The 18,249-nt window shown below is 28.6% G+C and overlaps 1 protein-coding gene across 1 annotated transcript; it reads right to left on the reverse strand.

The window, feature by feature from the left end:
* Positions 1–4,658: 4,658 nt before the first annotated feature.
* On the reverse strand, positions 4,659–6,419 carry LOC123295752 (dehydrogenase/reductase SDR family member 11-like). Its single transcript, XM_044877196.1, has 5 exons — positions 6,307–6,419; positions 5,827–6,031; positions 5,498–5,760; positions 5,054–5,203; positions 4,659–4,774 (listed from the first exon to the last, which is right to left on the reverse strand). The coding sequence occupies exons 1-5, from the start codon at positions 6,400–6,402 to the stop codon at positions 4,733–4,735; spliced, it is 756 nt and encodes a 251-aa protein (XP_044733131.1). The 5' UTR covers positions 6,403–6,419; the 3' UTR covers positions 4,659–4,732.
* Positions 6,420–18,249: the final 11,830 nt, after the last annotated feature.

Genomic DNA, 18,249 nt, shown 5'->3' on the forward strand with positions numbered 1-18,249 from the left:
ATTAGACAAAAGCACTTCTTACATTAATGTTCTTGAAAGCATTGCACTTTTTGCATTAATCTTCGCCTGTAAAATTTCCCGTAATTACTCCAGTAGAAAATTTCCCAATGCTTAAGCAACTACATAGTTTTTTCTGTCTGTATTTCGAAATACAGTATCCCGGCTGTTTGGGGCTATTGCCACGGTTCTTTGCCATGCGTCGTTGTATTCTACTAAAATAATCATCTATTGTCTTCTTAACGTATTGAAAGCTGGAATTGGTGAGCTTATCGCTTTATCGCTGTCTTTGGTTTATACTACACTTGACAGTTTACACGATAAAACTTTTACCTTCACATCATTATGTGTATATATTTGGGGACTGGATTTAGCTATTTTCAACAAGTTTTAAGTTCTTAGAGCCGTGTGTGAACCCTTTTACAAAAACTGCATTTTGAGGAAAACATGTTTAAAGTTTTTTTTTTTAAATGTATATTTTAAATATCTTAACCTGTGATTAATCAGCGTTTTTTATAATATACCAAATAATTCCTCATAAGCTTCTTCTAGCTTTTAGCTTTTTTTTTTAAAAAGTATAAGGGTTGTTTTTTAAAAATCACCTATATTAGAAGAAGAACATCAAAAACATTTTGTATATAATAAAATAAAAATGATGCGATGACGGGTTCGTAGTCATTAGACATATAATATAAATATATAAAAGGTGTAATGGTTAAATCAACTTCTAAATGTCAGGTACAGATACTAAATCAGTCATTTATAAATAGAGATTACCGATGTTTATTACCTATCTAGTTGTAAATAACCGTAAAGAATTAATATTATTATATGATATTATATACTACCTATTAGGACTCCTATCCACTCAGTTTAGTTCAGTTAACTAACTAAACTTTCAAACCAACAAAAATATAAATTCTTTTTAGATTTTAATGTTTATTTATGCATCGTTTTTTGTTGTTGTAGTTGTGCTTCTTATTTGATGAGAATTTTTTTTTTATAAATGTCATCACTTTTTTTTTTCTTTTATGTTTTGAAATGAATATTGTTCATTAGGTTTTGTAATTTAAATATTTAAAATTACTACGATCTCAAAGACCACCTTTATTTGTTTTTTAACCCCCGAACTAAAAAAAGGGGTGTTATAAGTTTGACCGCTATGTGTGTGTGTCTGTCTGTGGCATCGTAGCGCCTAAACGGATGAACCGATTTTAATTTTTTTGGTTTCATTTGAAAGATAATTTAACGGAGATTGTTCTTAGCTATTCACGAGAGTACGAGATTAGTGTTTCGTACCCGAAAAAACTAAAAAATTGGCAAAGATATTCAAAAATGATTCAGCTTGGAAAAGGCATGCCATATAATTTTAACATATAAATAATTACTATGGAAATGAGTGATCAAATAAACCTGAGCCAATTCATTTCGAAAAATGAAATGGTAAAATAATTAGGTAATTCAAAACAATAATTCAAAAGAACAAAGTTAACTCCAATATTTCAATTTTAATTAAAATATTTCCAAAAATTTGTCCCAAAAAATTATAGCTCTCTAAGTATGCTTTTCATCTCATCTGATGTCCTTGACCATCACTTTGATATTGATTTAAGAAGGAGTGTTATAAGTTTAAAATGTTTATCTATGTGTTTTTCAGCGGCATCGTAGCCTCTAAACGGACGAAACGACTTGATTGCGAATATTTTATAGCTAAGTTTCCAAAAATTGGTTTACAAGGAATAAATCGCCTTAGTCGGTTGTTTTTTAAATTTTGTAAATTTCACTTGTTAGTCACTTGTAAAATCTAAACTAAAATATACTTTAACATTGATACACACTGTAGTATTAAAAATGTATTACATTAGATTGTTTTATACATATTATAAATAAAATACATTTATTTCAAGTTAATTAAAATAAATAAATCATTAATACCTTCATTCATTTACGTACGATTCATTTAAATTGTCAAGTCAACTCAAGAACACAGCGCATAACATACATGGATGAAATAAATGTAAGGGAGCGCATTGTACCTGAGATCATAATTTACTTTTCTTTAAATATGAATATTCCCTGTTCTTTAACCATTGGCCATACCTTAATGTAACTTGAATCACTCCTCTTCGTTGATTGAATCTGACGGTGCTCCCTTCAGTGAGCTATGTAAATTTAAAGAATAATTAAACTCAATAAAACTTTTTGTTAATTTTATTAAGAATTAAACTGTTTATATTGTGTTATGTAAATAAAGTTTATTTTGACATTTCTACTTTTTGAATAACTTTTAATGTATTAAATAATATTCCATAAATCGTTTTTTAACAATGTACTTAATAGCAAATATGTAAGTAACATGTATCCAATGACATATGGATTAGACAAGGACACGCAGGATATTTGGTATACTATAGATTGTCATAACAGATGACGTTATGATTCATGGCTCACGATTCTGAAGTGTTTTTTAAATGTCACAATTTTTTTAAAGCGGGTATATTTATTTATAAACACTTTTAAATTTAAATATTTTGGTACATCGAAAATTTACTGGAAGTGTCTATTGATTCAAGCAATAAAATAAATACAATGGATAGCAATATCATTCAAGAAATGATACAACACCTTCCCCACTATATATGTTTGTGTGTTGTCTTTAATACATAAATGATAGATATAAATAAATATCTATAATAATGAATCAGAAAATAAAAAGGAGGTAACAATTCAAAGATCGTGTTTATAACACATAATTCTTATTGCTTGACCGCCATTCATCCTTGTTATACATTTCCTTTTTACTTTTCAAATACATTCAATATAATATATACTTATAAAGTGTAAGTAAGTATATAGGTAGATAGTTGTTAGTAAAGTTCTATGTATTTATACTGACTGATAGTTAAGCTTAACTCTTCAATCGTTCTTTGTCCCGGAAATCTATCATTTTCTGATGTCTTGTATTTTTTACTTTTAGTAACATACTTTTATACAAGATGTCACAACAATCTAGCTTTGTTTATAGGTACATTCCAACTTTATACAGAGTGATCTATTTAAATTTAGCGTATGTAGATAGGCACGTCAAAAATAGTTTGAAATACTAAATTGTAGGGAGTAAGAAATACTCTTGGAAATTGTTATTTTATTTCTAAATCTTGATCTTCTCTCGGATGAAAAAAGTTGCCTATAAATATCATTGTATTCCTCTTCGTGCACCTGGTGGAGAGAAACTCTTTTTTGATGTTATGATACGAAAACCTCTCCCGTTGTCAGTTCGATTACGGTTGCTTCTTAAAAACAAAAGTCAGAACTGTGCTTGACTACCCCACCCCCCACCAACATGTTTCCTGACGAATCAAAACGCAAGAGTGTAAAAAAAGGAAATGAAGGATACGGGCAGCTTACAGATTTAATTACAGGAATAGAGTTGGAAAACCGTAAGCTGCTTTTAGGTTTGCTTTGAGGAAAATATATTTTGATTTTTTGTTACAAAATTTTCCTTAGTTCTGCGTTTATCTTTACTGCATAATGTATTCTGGAGTAATGCCCGTTCCTTGGACGGTCTCTGGGGTCATAGTAAAAATTCTAACTAATGAAGTACCTTTTTATGTTACATAAGGTAGGTAGTTAAGAGCATGTTTCGCATTAAATTATAACAGTCATTCGGAGACCAGTGTCGCATTTAGACAATAAACTTTTAAGTTTAAACAATTCAAAGAGTATATATTTATATACTGAAGATGAAATTTTAATAATTATAATTTTTCAAAATTATAGTTAACAAACGATTAAACATTTATTTGGCGAATATGGAATATATTCCAAGAAAAGTACACCTTACCAGGGATATATAGTGCATTGCCGGTAAGTGAACTATCGAGGTGTACTAGGTATACAATTTTTTAGGTAAATTAACATTAGATAATAAAATTGTGTTAAAATTTTATTGAATATGCCAATGAATCTTTCTTTCTTCATTACTATCTCCAACAAAACATTAGAATATAATATTAACTTATACAAACAAATATTTATTTAGAAAATTATATTAAAAAAATCTAATAAAGCAAGTAGAAAATGTATGCATTTCTAGAAAGCATAAAAATGCATGTCTAATATTAAATTTGAAAACATCAGAATGTGAATAAGAACAGAATAAGTATAATTTAATTCAATTATCAAAAGTGATATAAATATGTTGAAAATAATTTAAATTTAACAAAGTTATAGGTATAGTATTATATGTAAGTATAATAAAAAATTATATTTATTATTTCTGTTTAGCATTCATCTTAAATAAATGTTTTTTAATCAAGGAAATTATACTTTTAAAATACCTATTATTTAACAAACAATAATGAAAACAAAAAATAATTGAATAGAAAGAGATACCCTATAGATACACATATTATGTAAAAGTAAAAATGAGATAACAATTGTATTAAAAGTCTTTAACTGTTTGTTACGTCGTCAATCGATTGAATAGACCTTTTCATTTCAATTCCGATTCATTAAGTATTGTTTCGTACAGTAAGTACCTTATAAGTTGGACAAAGATATATGTTATTAATTTTATAACGTTAGTTTTTTAACAAACTGTCCGAAACAAAAGGTAATCACATTTTAAAATGAAAAGGTCTACTCATTTTACGAGAAACCTAGGAAATTTTTTATTAAATAGCCGCAAAAAGATAGAGTTTGGTTCGATTTAAAGTTGAAGATTATTGTTATTTTAAAGAATTTCTCCAGTTGGTCGTATGGTTAATTCAGTTATCTGAAAAATATAATATGTTTACAATCTTCAGTTATTAAAAGTGTATATGTACAGGGTGGGCCATTTTGATCTATACACCTAAACATTTCATTTTGTAGCTAACCAATCAAAATATAACTGAAACACGAAACCCGAAGAACTAAGTCTAATCTTGTGTCAGAACATGATGTCCTCCATCAAACTCAGCAACTTTTTTTTGAAATATTTTTTGATTGGTTAACTACAAAACGAGATATTTCAGTGTATAGACTAAAATGGCCCATCCTGTATATTACTTACATTCACATTTGGCGGTGTACTTAATAAATACAAAACTGCATTGGCAATATCAAGTGGTTTTAATGGTGGAACTTGATTGTATAGATCCTCTACATCACTGAAACCTCCCGCTTCCACAAATTCCGTAGCAACTACACCTGGACTTATACTCTAAAAAAATAAAAGTAAATTATTTTCATGAAAATACATTTTGGTTTACAGCTTCACGAGAATCATCAAAATCGGTTCACCCAGTTGAAAGTTCTGAGGTAACAAACATTAAAAAAAAGTCGAATTGAGAACCTCTTCCTTTTTTGTTTGAAATCGGTTAATAAAACGATCGTTTAACGAAAGAAAGATTTAGTAGAAAATTTCCTTAGCTAAAAAATTGGATTCTCAATTTTTTCGGTATAATTTTTCTGAAGTTCAATATTTATTGTTATTGAATCAATAGGAATGTCTTACAGAAACTCTGATAGATGATTTAGATTTAGCTAATTCCAAACGTAATGTTTCAGCTAAAGCTGTAACACAATATTTTGTAGCAATATACATATTTTCAGTTTCAGCACATGTGGTTGGAACAAAATGACCGTAGATACTATTAATGTGAATTATAAGGCCAGGTATATTCTTTTCAGTCATATTTTTAACAGCTTCACGGGTTGCAATACTCAATCCCATTACATTACAATCGAACATGTCCTTCCAATCTGACGTTTTTCCTCCTAAAATATTCAAATTAATTAATTCCAGGATAAAATCTCAGAAGTCAATATGCAAATCTTTATCACCTGAAAGTGTAGTTAAACGTCCAAATCCTGCATTGTTCACAAGCAAATTAATATTGCCTACATTATTTTTAATCCAATCGAATGATGCTAAAATTTCTTCTTCTTTTGTCATATCACATTTAAGGGGATAAAATATTCCTGATTCATTTTTTAATTGTTCTTTCAAATTATTTAGGCGATCGATTCTTCTGGCCAAACCTACAACCTTACAAAACATTGAACAATTAGTAGAACAGACAGGCAAACAAAAACAAAGTAAATTAAACGAAAACCTATAACAAGAACCGTTCCCCGAATATGGTTTTATGAATTCCAGGTGTTTGGTGGTAAATCATTTGAATGGTAATTTAGAAGTAAAAATCACTATAATTGCAATTCTCTGGTCGCGTATCCATAAAAGTAGGTAAAATTAACGTTGTTAAAGGGAATTTAGAAAAGTTTATATAAAAAAGAAATGATTATATATAAATTTGTACTCACAATTAGTCCATTTTTTACCAACTCTCTGGCAATACCCTCACCAATTCCAGAGCTAGCACCCGTAACTATGGCAACACTTCCAACCCAACGTTCCATTCTCAAACCTTTTAATGTATATTACTGGGAAAAATTAGATAAATTGTTATAATTTATATATTAAAATTTGTTTGTAAAATATTAATCAACAGTAATGTTGATAGTTTTAAGTGACTTCTTCGCCGGCGCCGGCAATGAATATTTGTACACTATTTTGTCAACTAGATATAGGGATGTATTTAATCTTTACTGGTGACTTGGATGGTATATAGGGAGTAAATGTATAATATAGTGCTGTCAATTGACAAACTACCCATTTTGATCTGAAAAAGAAGTACTTTCTCAATTCGACACGTATTTCAAATTTTTTTATTCATCCATTCTTTAAGTGCGGTTGTTATTATTTTGTGTCGCGATAAATATTTTGTTCGATATACCCAACTCTCGAAGTGTTATATTGTTTCCGATTGACGAGTTTCTTTTCATTTTACACTTATATTTATTATTATACAAGATTATTACCAATATAGGGACAGTTTTAGTTTGGTTTCGTTTCATTTTACATAATTACATAAACCTTTGGATTCAGATTCTTGTTATTTGAAATTAAGCTTTAGAGTAGACAAAGTTGTATGAAAAATTCTCTATTGGCGGCGGCTAGAGAACATCTTCCATTGATATTTCTTATCTTAAATTTGAGTTTTATTTAATTTCATAAACATTTCACTCCCTATTTGTAATGATTAATTAATTAAGAAAAAATAGTTCGGCTGCTTATTTGCAAAAAAAGGAATTCCTAGGTGTACTCGTAACACTTGGATATGCCAATTGTATATGTATAATCAAAAATAGGTATAATAAGCCTTAAAGAAAAATATGAGGATAATAAGTTCTAAGTACATACAACGGGACTATTATTTTTTATCGCCGGTGCCAATTTCAATTTTTGTGTAAAGTATGGCTGTTGTCTTACATTTAAAAACAATCTTTATACCGCGTTATTTATCACTACAGTTCAAGCCTAGTTGATACATGTTCAACTACTTTGATAATTTGAATTTTTATTGAGTATATTGCTGCACCTTTCGTGATTAGTTTGCGCCGCCCCGTTTCTGATTACTTTGCCGCCGGTCTATACAAATAAAATATGAATATACAAAATTAATTATAGATAACGCTCTTGATTCAATTCAAGGTTTACAACAATTATCATCACTTTATTTTTTTTTTCATAAACAAATAAATTCTGTATAAGGTTTGCTTTTAGAGATATGTTTATTTTTATGAAAGTTATCAGAATTATACATAGCGCAAAAATATTCTAAAGTAGTTCTTAAATAAAAATTCTACAAAAAAATTTTTTCTGTAAAGATTTGGGATTAATTTTCACGAAACTAGTTTAATTAATCCGTCATCCTAGTCTGTATAATGACAAAGAAGTAAGAAAAGATAATTTTGACTATAGCATTTATCGTTTCAATGTTCATCGTAGGCATAATGTTTCTAGTGAGGGTGCACTGGCCGCGACCGCTCGTAAATCTGTCAACAAAGTCAGTTCTGCAGCGCGGCCCATCCGTCACTTAGGTTGCCGCCTCACAAACTTTCCCTTACCAATAAGTAACATACAATATGTATAGTATAGAATACATATATATATACCTATATATGTATGCTATTAAAATAGTAAATTTCACATCTATTCGAAGAGTTTCTTACTGTTATAATATAATACAGACAACCAAGAAGTATGGTTTTCATAGCAATTCATCACTATACAACTTCTTCTTGTCAGAATATACATAACATAATAAAATGTAACTAAAATTTATGTTTAAAAAAAAAAAACACAACAAATATCTAAAACAGCTTTACTAAGCAAAACGAAGTTAATATTTATTCTTGGAAATTTAAATTTTCCATTAACAATTTTCTTTATATGGTATAAGGGAAAATTTATTAATTTTTTAAAAGTTTCAATGTATGTAATAAATTTCTTTTCTGTTTTGTATGTTTTCTGTCATTGCATCTTGCGTCTTTTTAAATTTATTTCGCATTTTAAAAATTTTTCAGCTTTCTAAAAGAGTGATGAAATAAATAGAAGTATTCAATATTTTTCGAAAAGATGTCGCATACCCGAAATTTGTCACTTAATTGTTTGAATATTATTGTTTACCAATTGTATTACTTTTCCGCCAGGTAGTAAGCTTTTAATTATCAAAATTTTTAACTTATTTTTAACTCAAGATAATTTTAGATAATGTTTACTTTATTATACCATTTTTTCCTGACCTAGGAACTGAATTTGTTTTGTATCCATTTCGAAGCAAGGCCTTTAAATATTGTGATTCATTTGATATGCTTTATTGATAATTCACTAAAGAAAATATTTTTAAAAAGCCAATTTTTTAGGAAAACACAGCCTTAGCCAAGTATACTCATCGCCAGATATAATCTTTGATTAGAAAACCTTGATACAGGTTCCTCAATAGAAGTTTTTGTCAAATGACAAAAACAAGGTTCGTTTCATAAACCTGCTGATATCTAAAATGGGAATTCACAACATTCCAGTACTCCTAGCAAAGGAAGATGCTGAAAGGCTCATTATTACTACAGCTATAACTGTTGCCTCTACTTATGATGTAGTGGTAGTCGATGAAAGTGAATGAAACTAATCGGAATAAGAATATCCTTATCTTACTTATATTACAAACAACGAACTCTTAAAGACGAAAAATACGGTAAATATTTATGGATATTTATGTTGATATAATGGCCAAAAATAGCTTGGCAAATCATGGATCACAGGGTTGACTAAGCAAAAAACCCAGATACTAGTGTTAAGTCGACTCCATTAAACGCATAATCTAGTTTATAAAAATTAGTATACGGAGACATTTAAAAACCAACTCCGTGACATTAAAAGTTAAAAAAGTTAATTATTCTGTACAAAGAAGTCAAAAAGTTATTATCCAAAGAGTTCGTTTTTATACCATGTATATATGAAATATACATAGTATATTAAGTTTCGTCCCAAGTTTGTAACGCTTAAAAATATTGATGCTACGAACAAAATTTTGGTATAGGTGTTCATAGAATCACCTAATTAATCCATTTCCGGTTGTCCGTCCGTCCGTCCGTCTGTGGACACGATAACTCAAAAACGAAAAAAGATATCGATCTGAAATTTTTACAGCGTACTCAGGACGTAAAAAGACAGGTCAAGTTCGTAAATGAGTATCATAGGTCAATTGGGTCTTGGGTCCGTAGGACCCATCTTGTAAACCGTTAGAGATAGAACAAAAGTTTAAATGTAAAAAATGTTGCTTATAAAAAAATAAAAAACTTTTGTTTGAAACATTTTTTTGTAAACATCACTGTTTACCCACGAAGGCGTTAATTAGGTGCAAATTTTATAGTATGTATGAATATAGGAATATCAAAGTGAATATCTTTTGTTATTTATGTGACGTCAAAAAAACAAACGACTGCGCATCAACACTTGCGCATTATATGAGAATATCAGTTAAATATGTCAGATATGTATGTATGTGAAATGTGATGTTATCAAAACTGCCTATACATGGTATTTCAACAATTAACTCAGTCAATTGTTTGTTTTCACTTGTTCGTCTTGTAATTAGTATTTTTTTTTTATATGGATCACGTTATCTTTAAATCGGTAATACCTACAGCTAATTTTCTATTTGAAATGTTTCAGAAATATTTTCAATCAACGTTTTGCTGGTTCTTTAAATCGGTAATACCTACAGCTAATTTTCTATTTGAAATGTTTCAGAAATATTTCCAATCAACGTTTTGCTGGTTCTTTAAATCGGTAATACCTACAGCTAATTTTTTATTTGAAATGTTTCAGAAATATTTCCAATCAACGTTTTGCTGGCGAATTTTAAATTGAGCTCACGTTAGAGATATAAACTTTATTTAGTTGCCTTCTATTCATCAAAATCCATGTGCCACTAGAAGTCTTGTTTGCAAAAAGTGAGAGGTTAGTAGAATTATAACATATTTTAAACCGTGACTAGGTCAAATTAGTATTAGGAGGAGGACATCTATAAAAATTATTTCATTCGAAATATGTTCGCCTATTCAAAATTACACTTAATTTTGTTACTCTTGGATTATGGCGGATTTGTAGAGATTTTAAATCTCAAATTACGAGAAGTGGCACCTTTTTTAGACCGTGAGTCTATTTTTCATCATTAACACTATAAGCTTGAAAAGTGGTAAATCGTAGAATTTGATAAAGGAATAAGAAAGATATCGCCATGTGACAGAAAAACAGGTTAGGGAAATAAATTTATAAGATGATTGTGGCAATAATATAATTTTTTATTTTAAATATTTTGTACAAATAAAAAAATTTTAATTTTTCTACAATAAATAAAATAAAATTTATATAATATATGTAAAGCCTATTTTAACAGTAATACCTATCTATGGAACATATATATGGCATATACCAGCAATTGAGTCCAACCCTAACATATATTCGAGAAAAAACAAGTAATAAACTTACATATAAATTACAGAAAGGATACTGACGAGGACTATAATATGGAGGAACAGAGTACCGTTATGTAAATATATATTTTAAACAATGTTTTAGGAATCAGCAGGAATGATATGTGTATTGCGTTGACCATCATCAGTTTTAACTTTATATGTTTTCTAAGTGCTTCTGTATGTAGAACAAACAGTTCCGAGTGAGTATACCTACAGTTCTATTGTACACATATTGTGAGCTTGATTTTCTAACTACATTGTCTCATACTTTGTTTATTTTCTATATCACAAAACCATAACCCTTTTTGGTGTAACTACTGGTAGTACTAGCTAGAATACAGTCCAAAGTCCATTTTCATAATAATGAATGTGAAATACTGTGATTAAATTTACTTTCAACATGATTCAAGTTTAATTTATGTCCAAATTTTTAAATTACTTCTATATGATATCTTGTATGTACAATATGGTTCAAAAAAATTTTGAATTTCTATATGGTTAAAAGAACTATACCACTGTGTAACTTTATTCAAACCATTAATTACTTATTATGGATGAAAAGCCTGAAAGAAAAAAAGTAAATTTATATTAAATAGCAGCAAATTTTTTTGCGTTTTTCTCGATTTCTTCAAAGGGGTATATTTTATCCCTTAAAATGTTGCAAATAATCGAGAATTTTTTTTTAATCTCCAATTTCGATAAAACTCAGTATATAAGGCAGTTTTGACTCAAAAAGTACAAAAATTGGGTGCATTTGTTGACTGGTCGAATAGTTTTTGAGATACGAACTAAAATCGATCCAAATATTGCGATATCTCAGAAACTCTACATCTCTAATCATTAGATTAACCTGATTTTTATACTTTTTGGATCAAAATTACCCCATCCACCGAGTTTCATCAAATTCTAAAACAATATTTTTTTTGGTGTTTTTTTCGATTTTTTAAAAAAGGTCACCCCTTAGAAAAATTGCAAAAAATCGAGACATTTTTTTATTTCCAAACTCAGTATATAAGGTAGTTTTGACCCAAAAAGTACAAAAATCGGTTTCATTTGATGACTGTTCGAATAGTTTTTGAGATACGGACTAAAATCGATCCAAATATTGCGATATCTCAGAAACTCCAAATCCAATCATCAAATTCACCTGATTTTTATACTTTTGTTTTTATATACATAAAACATTTGCAAAAATTGGGTGGATATTTTATCGGAGAAAATTACTTCGATATCTTTCCAGTAAATTTGTTTAGATGGTGATGTAGATTCAATACAGCTTAAAACAATGCAACCTGAAATAATTAAAGTGACAATAAAATCTTAAAACAGTTGAAACTAATTTTCATTCGTAAAAATTTAGTTTGAAAAGTCATCCTTCCTCATAGAAAATTTTTGTGTGAGAACGTACCACCTACTTGAAGAAGAAACTAAATATTTCCAATAAGGATTTATAACTATTACCAACAGGTACTATTATTTAGGATTTATAACTATTTCCAATAGCACTAAATCCTTAAATAATCACTGATTTCTATATATTAACAATTTTATTCTTCTTCTAATTAAATAAAATATAAACATCTTTCATTGAACTTGTAGTATAAGTATGTATCTAATATGATTTTTATTTTGATTGTATAACATAACACAGAAAACAGTAACATAATACTGTGCGGTCCAAGATATCACAAACTTATTTGATAAAATCTATTTGTTGTATTATAGGTGCCATTATTCTTTAACTATTTTTTAAATGGGCATATTCATGAGGGTAAACAAATAGGTATAGTAACATAGATTATATTAAGTGCTTCTTTTGGTTGTGGATTCATTTTCATAGTTTAGATTAATGGAGGGTAGAGGTAAGGAAGATCGAGTTTGTATAATAAAAGTGTCCGAGAAATCGAATGATATTAGAATGACCTTACTGCACTAAAAGTTAGTAATCCTGAGGAAGGAATAAATTAAGTGGAGAAATAGATATTATTATAAAAATATATAATTAATCTTAAAAAAAAGGAAAAATATTGCTTTTTAAATGGTAAGAAGTAATTTCACATCACCATCGTGTTAGCTCAAGTTTTTAGTTTTCTATGTTAGCGTAGGTTTAGAAACTCTTATTTTTTGCATTTTTCAGCTGGAAATCCATGTGAGTCGGTTCTCTTTATCCCTCTACCCTCTATATTAAGATTTAAAAAGAATCCATTTTCTGACTGCTGCATTGAGCCATTCTAGCTGAGAAATGAATACTGCCACAAAATATACTTCTCTTCTCTTGCCCTCACTTAGCCCCTCACCTTCATAACACTTGCAATTTAGCTAATGCCAAGTTTAAAAACTAATACCACCACACAAAATCTTTTAACCCGCTTATTCCCATTTAGCCCCCCTTCTTAACACTCGCTTTACTTCCATCTCTGGGACAACCAAAAAAGAAATTTCAAGAAAGCTCATTAATAATCACTTTTATTAAGTTTAAATTACCTACGTAGCATGAAATATCTACCGAAAACTTTCCACATTCGGTGTAAGTAGGAAAAGGTACTTTTATAATTCACTTGATTGGATTTAGATAATTTTTGAATTTTGGTGTTAAATACATTTTTATGAATGTGGCTATTTTTAGAAATAAAATCCACATTCAAGAAAAACTTCGTGCCTTAAGAACTTTTGAAGCTAAACATGAAGTGTTTTCAGAAAGAGTTAACGACGGTCGGTTTTTTGACAAAGTATAAAAGATGAATGCCTTTAGCAGCTGAATAAGACCACTTTAATTGAAGTCAATTTACTTAAGGTGTATAATTCTATAAGGTACAATTGTATGTTAGACCTTCTCTTTTTTCTTGTACATTTACCTAAGAGTTGTGTTGTTTAAAGCAGGACCTGTATGTATTTATGTATGTATGTATGTATATATTTATCATGTTTTACAATCAGATATAAGTATTACATTTATACATATAAAAGAATAGGAGTTCAGTTAGTGTAATATTATGGACCGACTTCATATCCCATATGTACAACACATCTACACTTAACTATACACATTAATGTGTAAATTATTGTTTAGTTAAACATTCATGACAATTTCAAAATTTATTTTAGTAATAATTTTTATTAATTTATTCGTTGTATTTGTTTGTTTTTGTTTTGTTAGACATAAATTTGAAATAAATTCTTTTTTCCTAGATTCAAGTGGAAGAGCCTTATCTATATGACAAGATTCGGTTTAATAGTCGGTATTATAGATTTGCTGTTATTTAGGAATATGAGTGGTCATCAAAAATCGTAAAAATTTATTTGATACTAAAGATTAGGCTAGGTTTTTTTTTGACAAAGCTAATACTCCTTTAGAGGCCTCTATATGTTCTAGGTTTTTGTTGAAAATTCGTGTCAATCGTTGATGATATTGACGAAGCGCCGTCTAGTTTTGTTACTGACGGAAGTAGTTTATAGTATCTATATCGTTGGAAATTGCATTTATTTAAACCAAATATTCAATTTGCCATATTACGCATAAAAATAGACTTGATACAATGATAAAAATTGAAAGTGAAATTAAAATTGATTAAAAAACGAAGAAGTTATAAGCCTTCAAAGATTGTTACCCATCTCCTTCTAGCAAAACAAAATTTTATATGTACTTTCTACGTATTTCTATAGTGATATCGGACATCGACATCACTAAGCTATATCTTCCTCGTTGTTTAATTAGGAATTTTAAACGTTCATACTTTACGTACTTCTAACGATTTAAAAAAAATCAACTTCACTTTTCTTCCCGTTCAGTGAGAATTAATGACTGGAAGTTATAATAAATTTAGTCAACATGCTCGTTGCTATTAATATACCAACAAATCAAAAGATAGCCAACCAAAAATATATTTCATTTTTGCTCTGATTTGTAGAATTTGAAAATAAATATATTCCAATCAATAATGCAGGTGTTTCTTAGCGTGTGTGAAGTTTTATAATATACAGAATAAACCTAAATTTTGATAGGCTGTTTTGAATTCTACAAGACGTGCATTGTTTCAATTGACAACATAGTAACATCTTATAACATTACCCACATCAACATGGTGGGTTTGTTACCTTTTGGGATAAATTTGATCCATTTGGGAAGTGTGCATTTTTTAATATCTTGAGAATGAACGAAAGTTCGGAAAATTTTGAGATAATGTAATAAAATACACCAATAATAAAATTATAGATTATTATAGTATGTACTACCAAAAACCAAATATAAATTCAATTTAATAGTTTTTTGCGAACATAATGATAAATTTATATTAGTTTACGAGTCCAGTCCAGTACGTCTGCAAGAAAGTATCAATTTGTTTTATTCTATTTTTTGTGTCATAATACATAAATTAAGATTTAACTGTAGTTATTAAAGTGATTGTATTACTTAAATTATGTCCAAAAATTAAGCTAACTCACAGAAAGTTGATTTGCTAGCCTGTCAGTGCTATTAAGGCGTTTTAATAGTTTTCTTTAATTATCTTTAGAAATATATATCTAGAAGCAATTTACTATAAATACAATTTAAACCGAAACAACTGATCATACTTTGATACAGTCAAACAATTATATTAACGAATGGATACAAAAATTTGATAATCAAAATTGACTTCAATAAATTTCGATAAAATATTATAATATCGTGTTAATATTGAATTACAATATTTAAAATTATATTATACCTTAAAATATATATATAATATAATATATTTTAATATATTATATATTTGGTAATATATGTTTAATATAATGTACAAATACCTATGTTTTATGTTATTTTCTGTGTGTTTATTTAGTATAAAATGTTATAGTTTCATAAATTCTATCTACATAATATACCTACCTATATAATGTTAATGTGTTATCTATGTGGGGGCAGCACAAACTTGATTTATTGTCCAGTTAATTACACATTAAACACCTGTAGCAAGGTCGGTCTCTCAACAAACATTTCATATTATACATGCGATAGATATACGAACAATATTTTATATAATGATAATAAGTATATATACATATATAAAATGTTTACTTATTCAAAAGAGCTTGTTACCAATGTTTTAGAAGAAATCTAACAAGCATTTAAAGTTATAAGGTTGCACACAATCTATAAGATTATGCTTGTTATTTACATGTGAACGTGTAAAATATGTTTCAGGTAAATATCACTTAACTGATATTATAGGCATTACTTTTAAAGTCTAAAATAACAGTAGATTTCAAAAAACTGGCCTTACTGAAATAGATCTTCATATTCATCACGGCTTTGATTTTTGAGTTGGATTAAAACTTGCACCATTTTTAGTATAATAACTCACTTCTTACCATTAAATAACCGCTACACTAAAATGGTTTGAATAGTTACTACGTAATTTTTTTAATTATTGAAATAATGTGTGGCGTGGTATTGGCAACGGAAATAGTGCCTGGCAACGGAAAAAGGAAGTACCGATCTTTGGAGATTTTCAAAATTGGTACATAATAAATGTGATAGTACTTCTGTAATTATCGTTAGTCAATAAAATTACTGTAAATTATCCAGTGGTTAATCTTGTTAACGTGTAAATAGTCAGTTCGTTATGAAATACACTAGCAAAAATAAATGTATTATAAGTTAAAACACAGCAACTAAATAATCAGATCTATTTTAATTTCTCATTAAAAACATATTACAATTATTTTAATAATGAGTTTATAACTACATTTTCATCTTACTGCACCGGATGATTCATGAATTAAAGCAAATTATATTGAGAATATGTATAATGATGCCATATTTTTGTGTAATTTATCCAAATAAGAAGAAATAGAATTAATCCAAGAATTCTTTGAAAACTTTGATATATTTTACTGTTTAGCACAGGTATATTTAATTCTTCCACAAAATCAATCTACAATATTGACTTCATAACAAGTATATTCAATAATTTAGCCAGTCTTTGCAATGAACGAATTAATCATCCATAATATAGACCTTTTCATCGATTTGCTTTTGTTTCGGACAGTTTTCAAAAAACTATTCAACCTAAGAAAGTTAAATATATTTTATCTTTTTCAAGCAGCGCTTTTTGACAAGGAAAGAAGATATAAGATTTGTCTTTACTTGATTGAAAACAGTCCGAAAAGAAAAAGAATCATTTTGTAAATGAAAAGCCCTATCGAACTCTCCATATCAACTGACTGTTATTTTCACAACACACCCATAAATATAATTACACATTTCATATGCGACGTTGTCATGGAAACTATGTTCAATTTTCTTTACCTGCAACCAACTTATATGTCAGACTTAATTTAATTGTTTTCTAGAAAGTATCTTTTCACAGCTTCCCGCGATACCAGAATCGTTAAGCATCTTGCAGGATTAAAATTCCTCGCCAATGGCCTGGCTTGTTTATTTTCTTCATTTTTCAATATTTAAGTTGACTTTAAATATAATTACAAGTTGCTTCAAAGATATTTTCTCTAAAGATATCGCTATCCTCCAGCCATGCCTACATTTTTGTTGAAGGATATTATGGGAGAGATGTCTGACGAATTTTCGAAATGCCTCAAACACCCAACCAAAAATGCCCCTACAACCTCTCATACTATTTTAGCTAAACCTAAACCACCGTTTAAAAAAAAATAAAATACGAGATGGCGCAAAGGTCATCATTCAAAAATACTTTACTAGATTTTGGTAACGGAATGTTCCTTATTTACTACATCTTTCAGTGCTGGATTTACACTAGGGTCAGTCGGGGCTAGTGCCCAGGGCGGCAAATTTTCTAGGGCGGCAAAATTTTGAAAGTGAGACAACATTTTCTATACAATATATAATTAACTAATTCTTTTAAATAAAGATTTTATCTTTCAAGAAATATAATTTATGCATTATGTATCAAATTAAAATTTTGTATATTATAATATATTAAATTTAAGTGAAAACTATTAAAATAAAATTAATTTATTTCCATAAAGGTTTGAACAAATAAAATTTGATACTTTTTTTTTCTGAAATTGATAAATTAATATAGTTTTTTTTGAAGAATTAAAAAATTTTTTTTTTCTCATGTTTATTGAGAACTCTAGACATAAAGCTGAAGATTTGCTAGTTGCTGTATTATCTGTTCTTCAGTTTTTTTATCTTGATCTCTCAGATTGTCGAAGTCAGTCATATGATAACGCGAATAATGTATCAGGGATTTATTCGGGCTTACAGGCAAGAATTCATGAAATTATATCTTGCAGAACATGCTTCTTGTGCTGCTCATTCTATGAATTTAGTTAGTGTTGAATGCGCCCCACAGTTGTAGTAGAATGCGCCCCAGAAGCTGCGCCATTCTTTCATACAGTACAAACTTTATACAACTTTTT

The sequence above is a fragment of the Chrysoperla carnea genome, chromosome 3 (genome assembly GCF_905475395.1).
Source record: "Chrysoperla carnea chromosome 3, inChrCarn1.1, whole genome shotgun sequence".
Classification (NCBI taxonomy): Eukaryota; Metazoa; Arthropoda; class Insecta; order Neuroptera; family Chrysopidae; genus Chrysoperla; species Chrysoperla carnea.

What these genes read in the sequence shown, in the direction of transcription:
- LOC123295752 (XM_044877196.1), bottom strand. Translation starts at nt 6,402, where the DNA reads ATGGAACGTTGGGTTGGAAGTGTTGCCATAGTTACGGGTGCTAGCTCT. An exon ending in AATCATCTATCAGAGTTTCT is followed by an intron (nt 5,204 to 5,497) that starts GTAAGACATTCC and finishes TTATTTTTTTAG; the next exon opens with AGTATAAGTCCAGGTGTAGT. An exon ending in GTACACCGCCAAATGTGAAT is followed by an intron (nt 4,775 to 5,053) that starts GTAAGTAATATA and finishes TATATTTTTCAG; the next exon opens with ATAACTGAATTAACCATACG.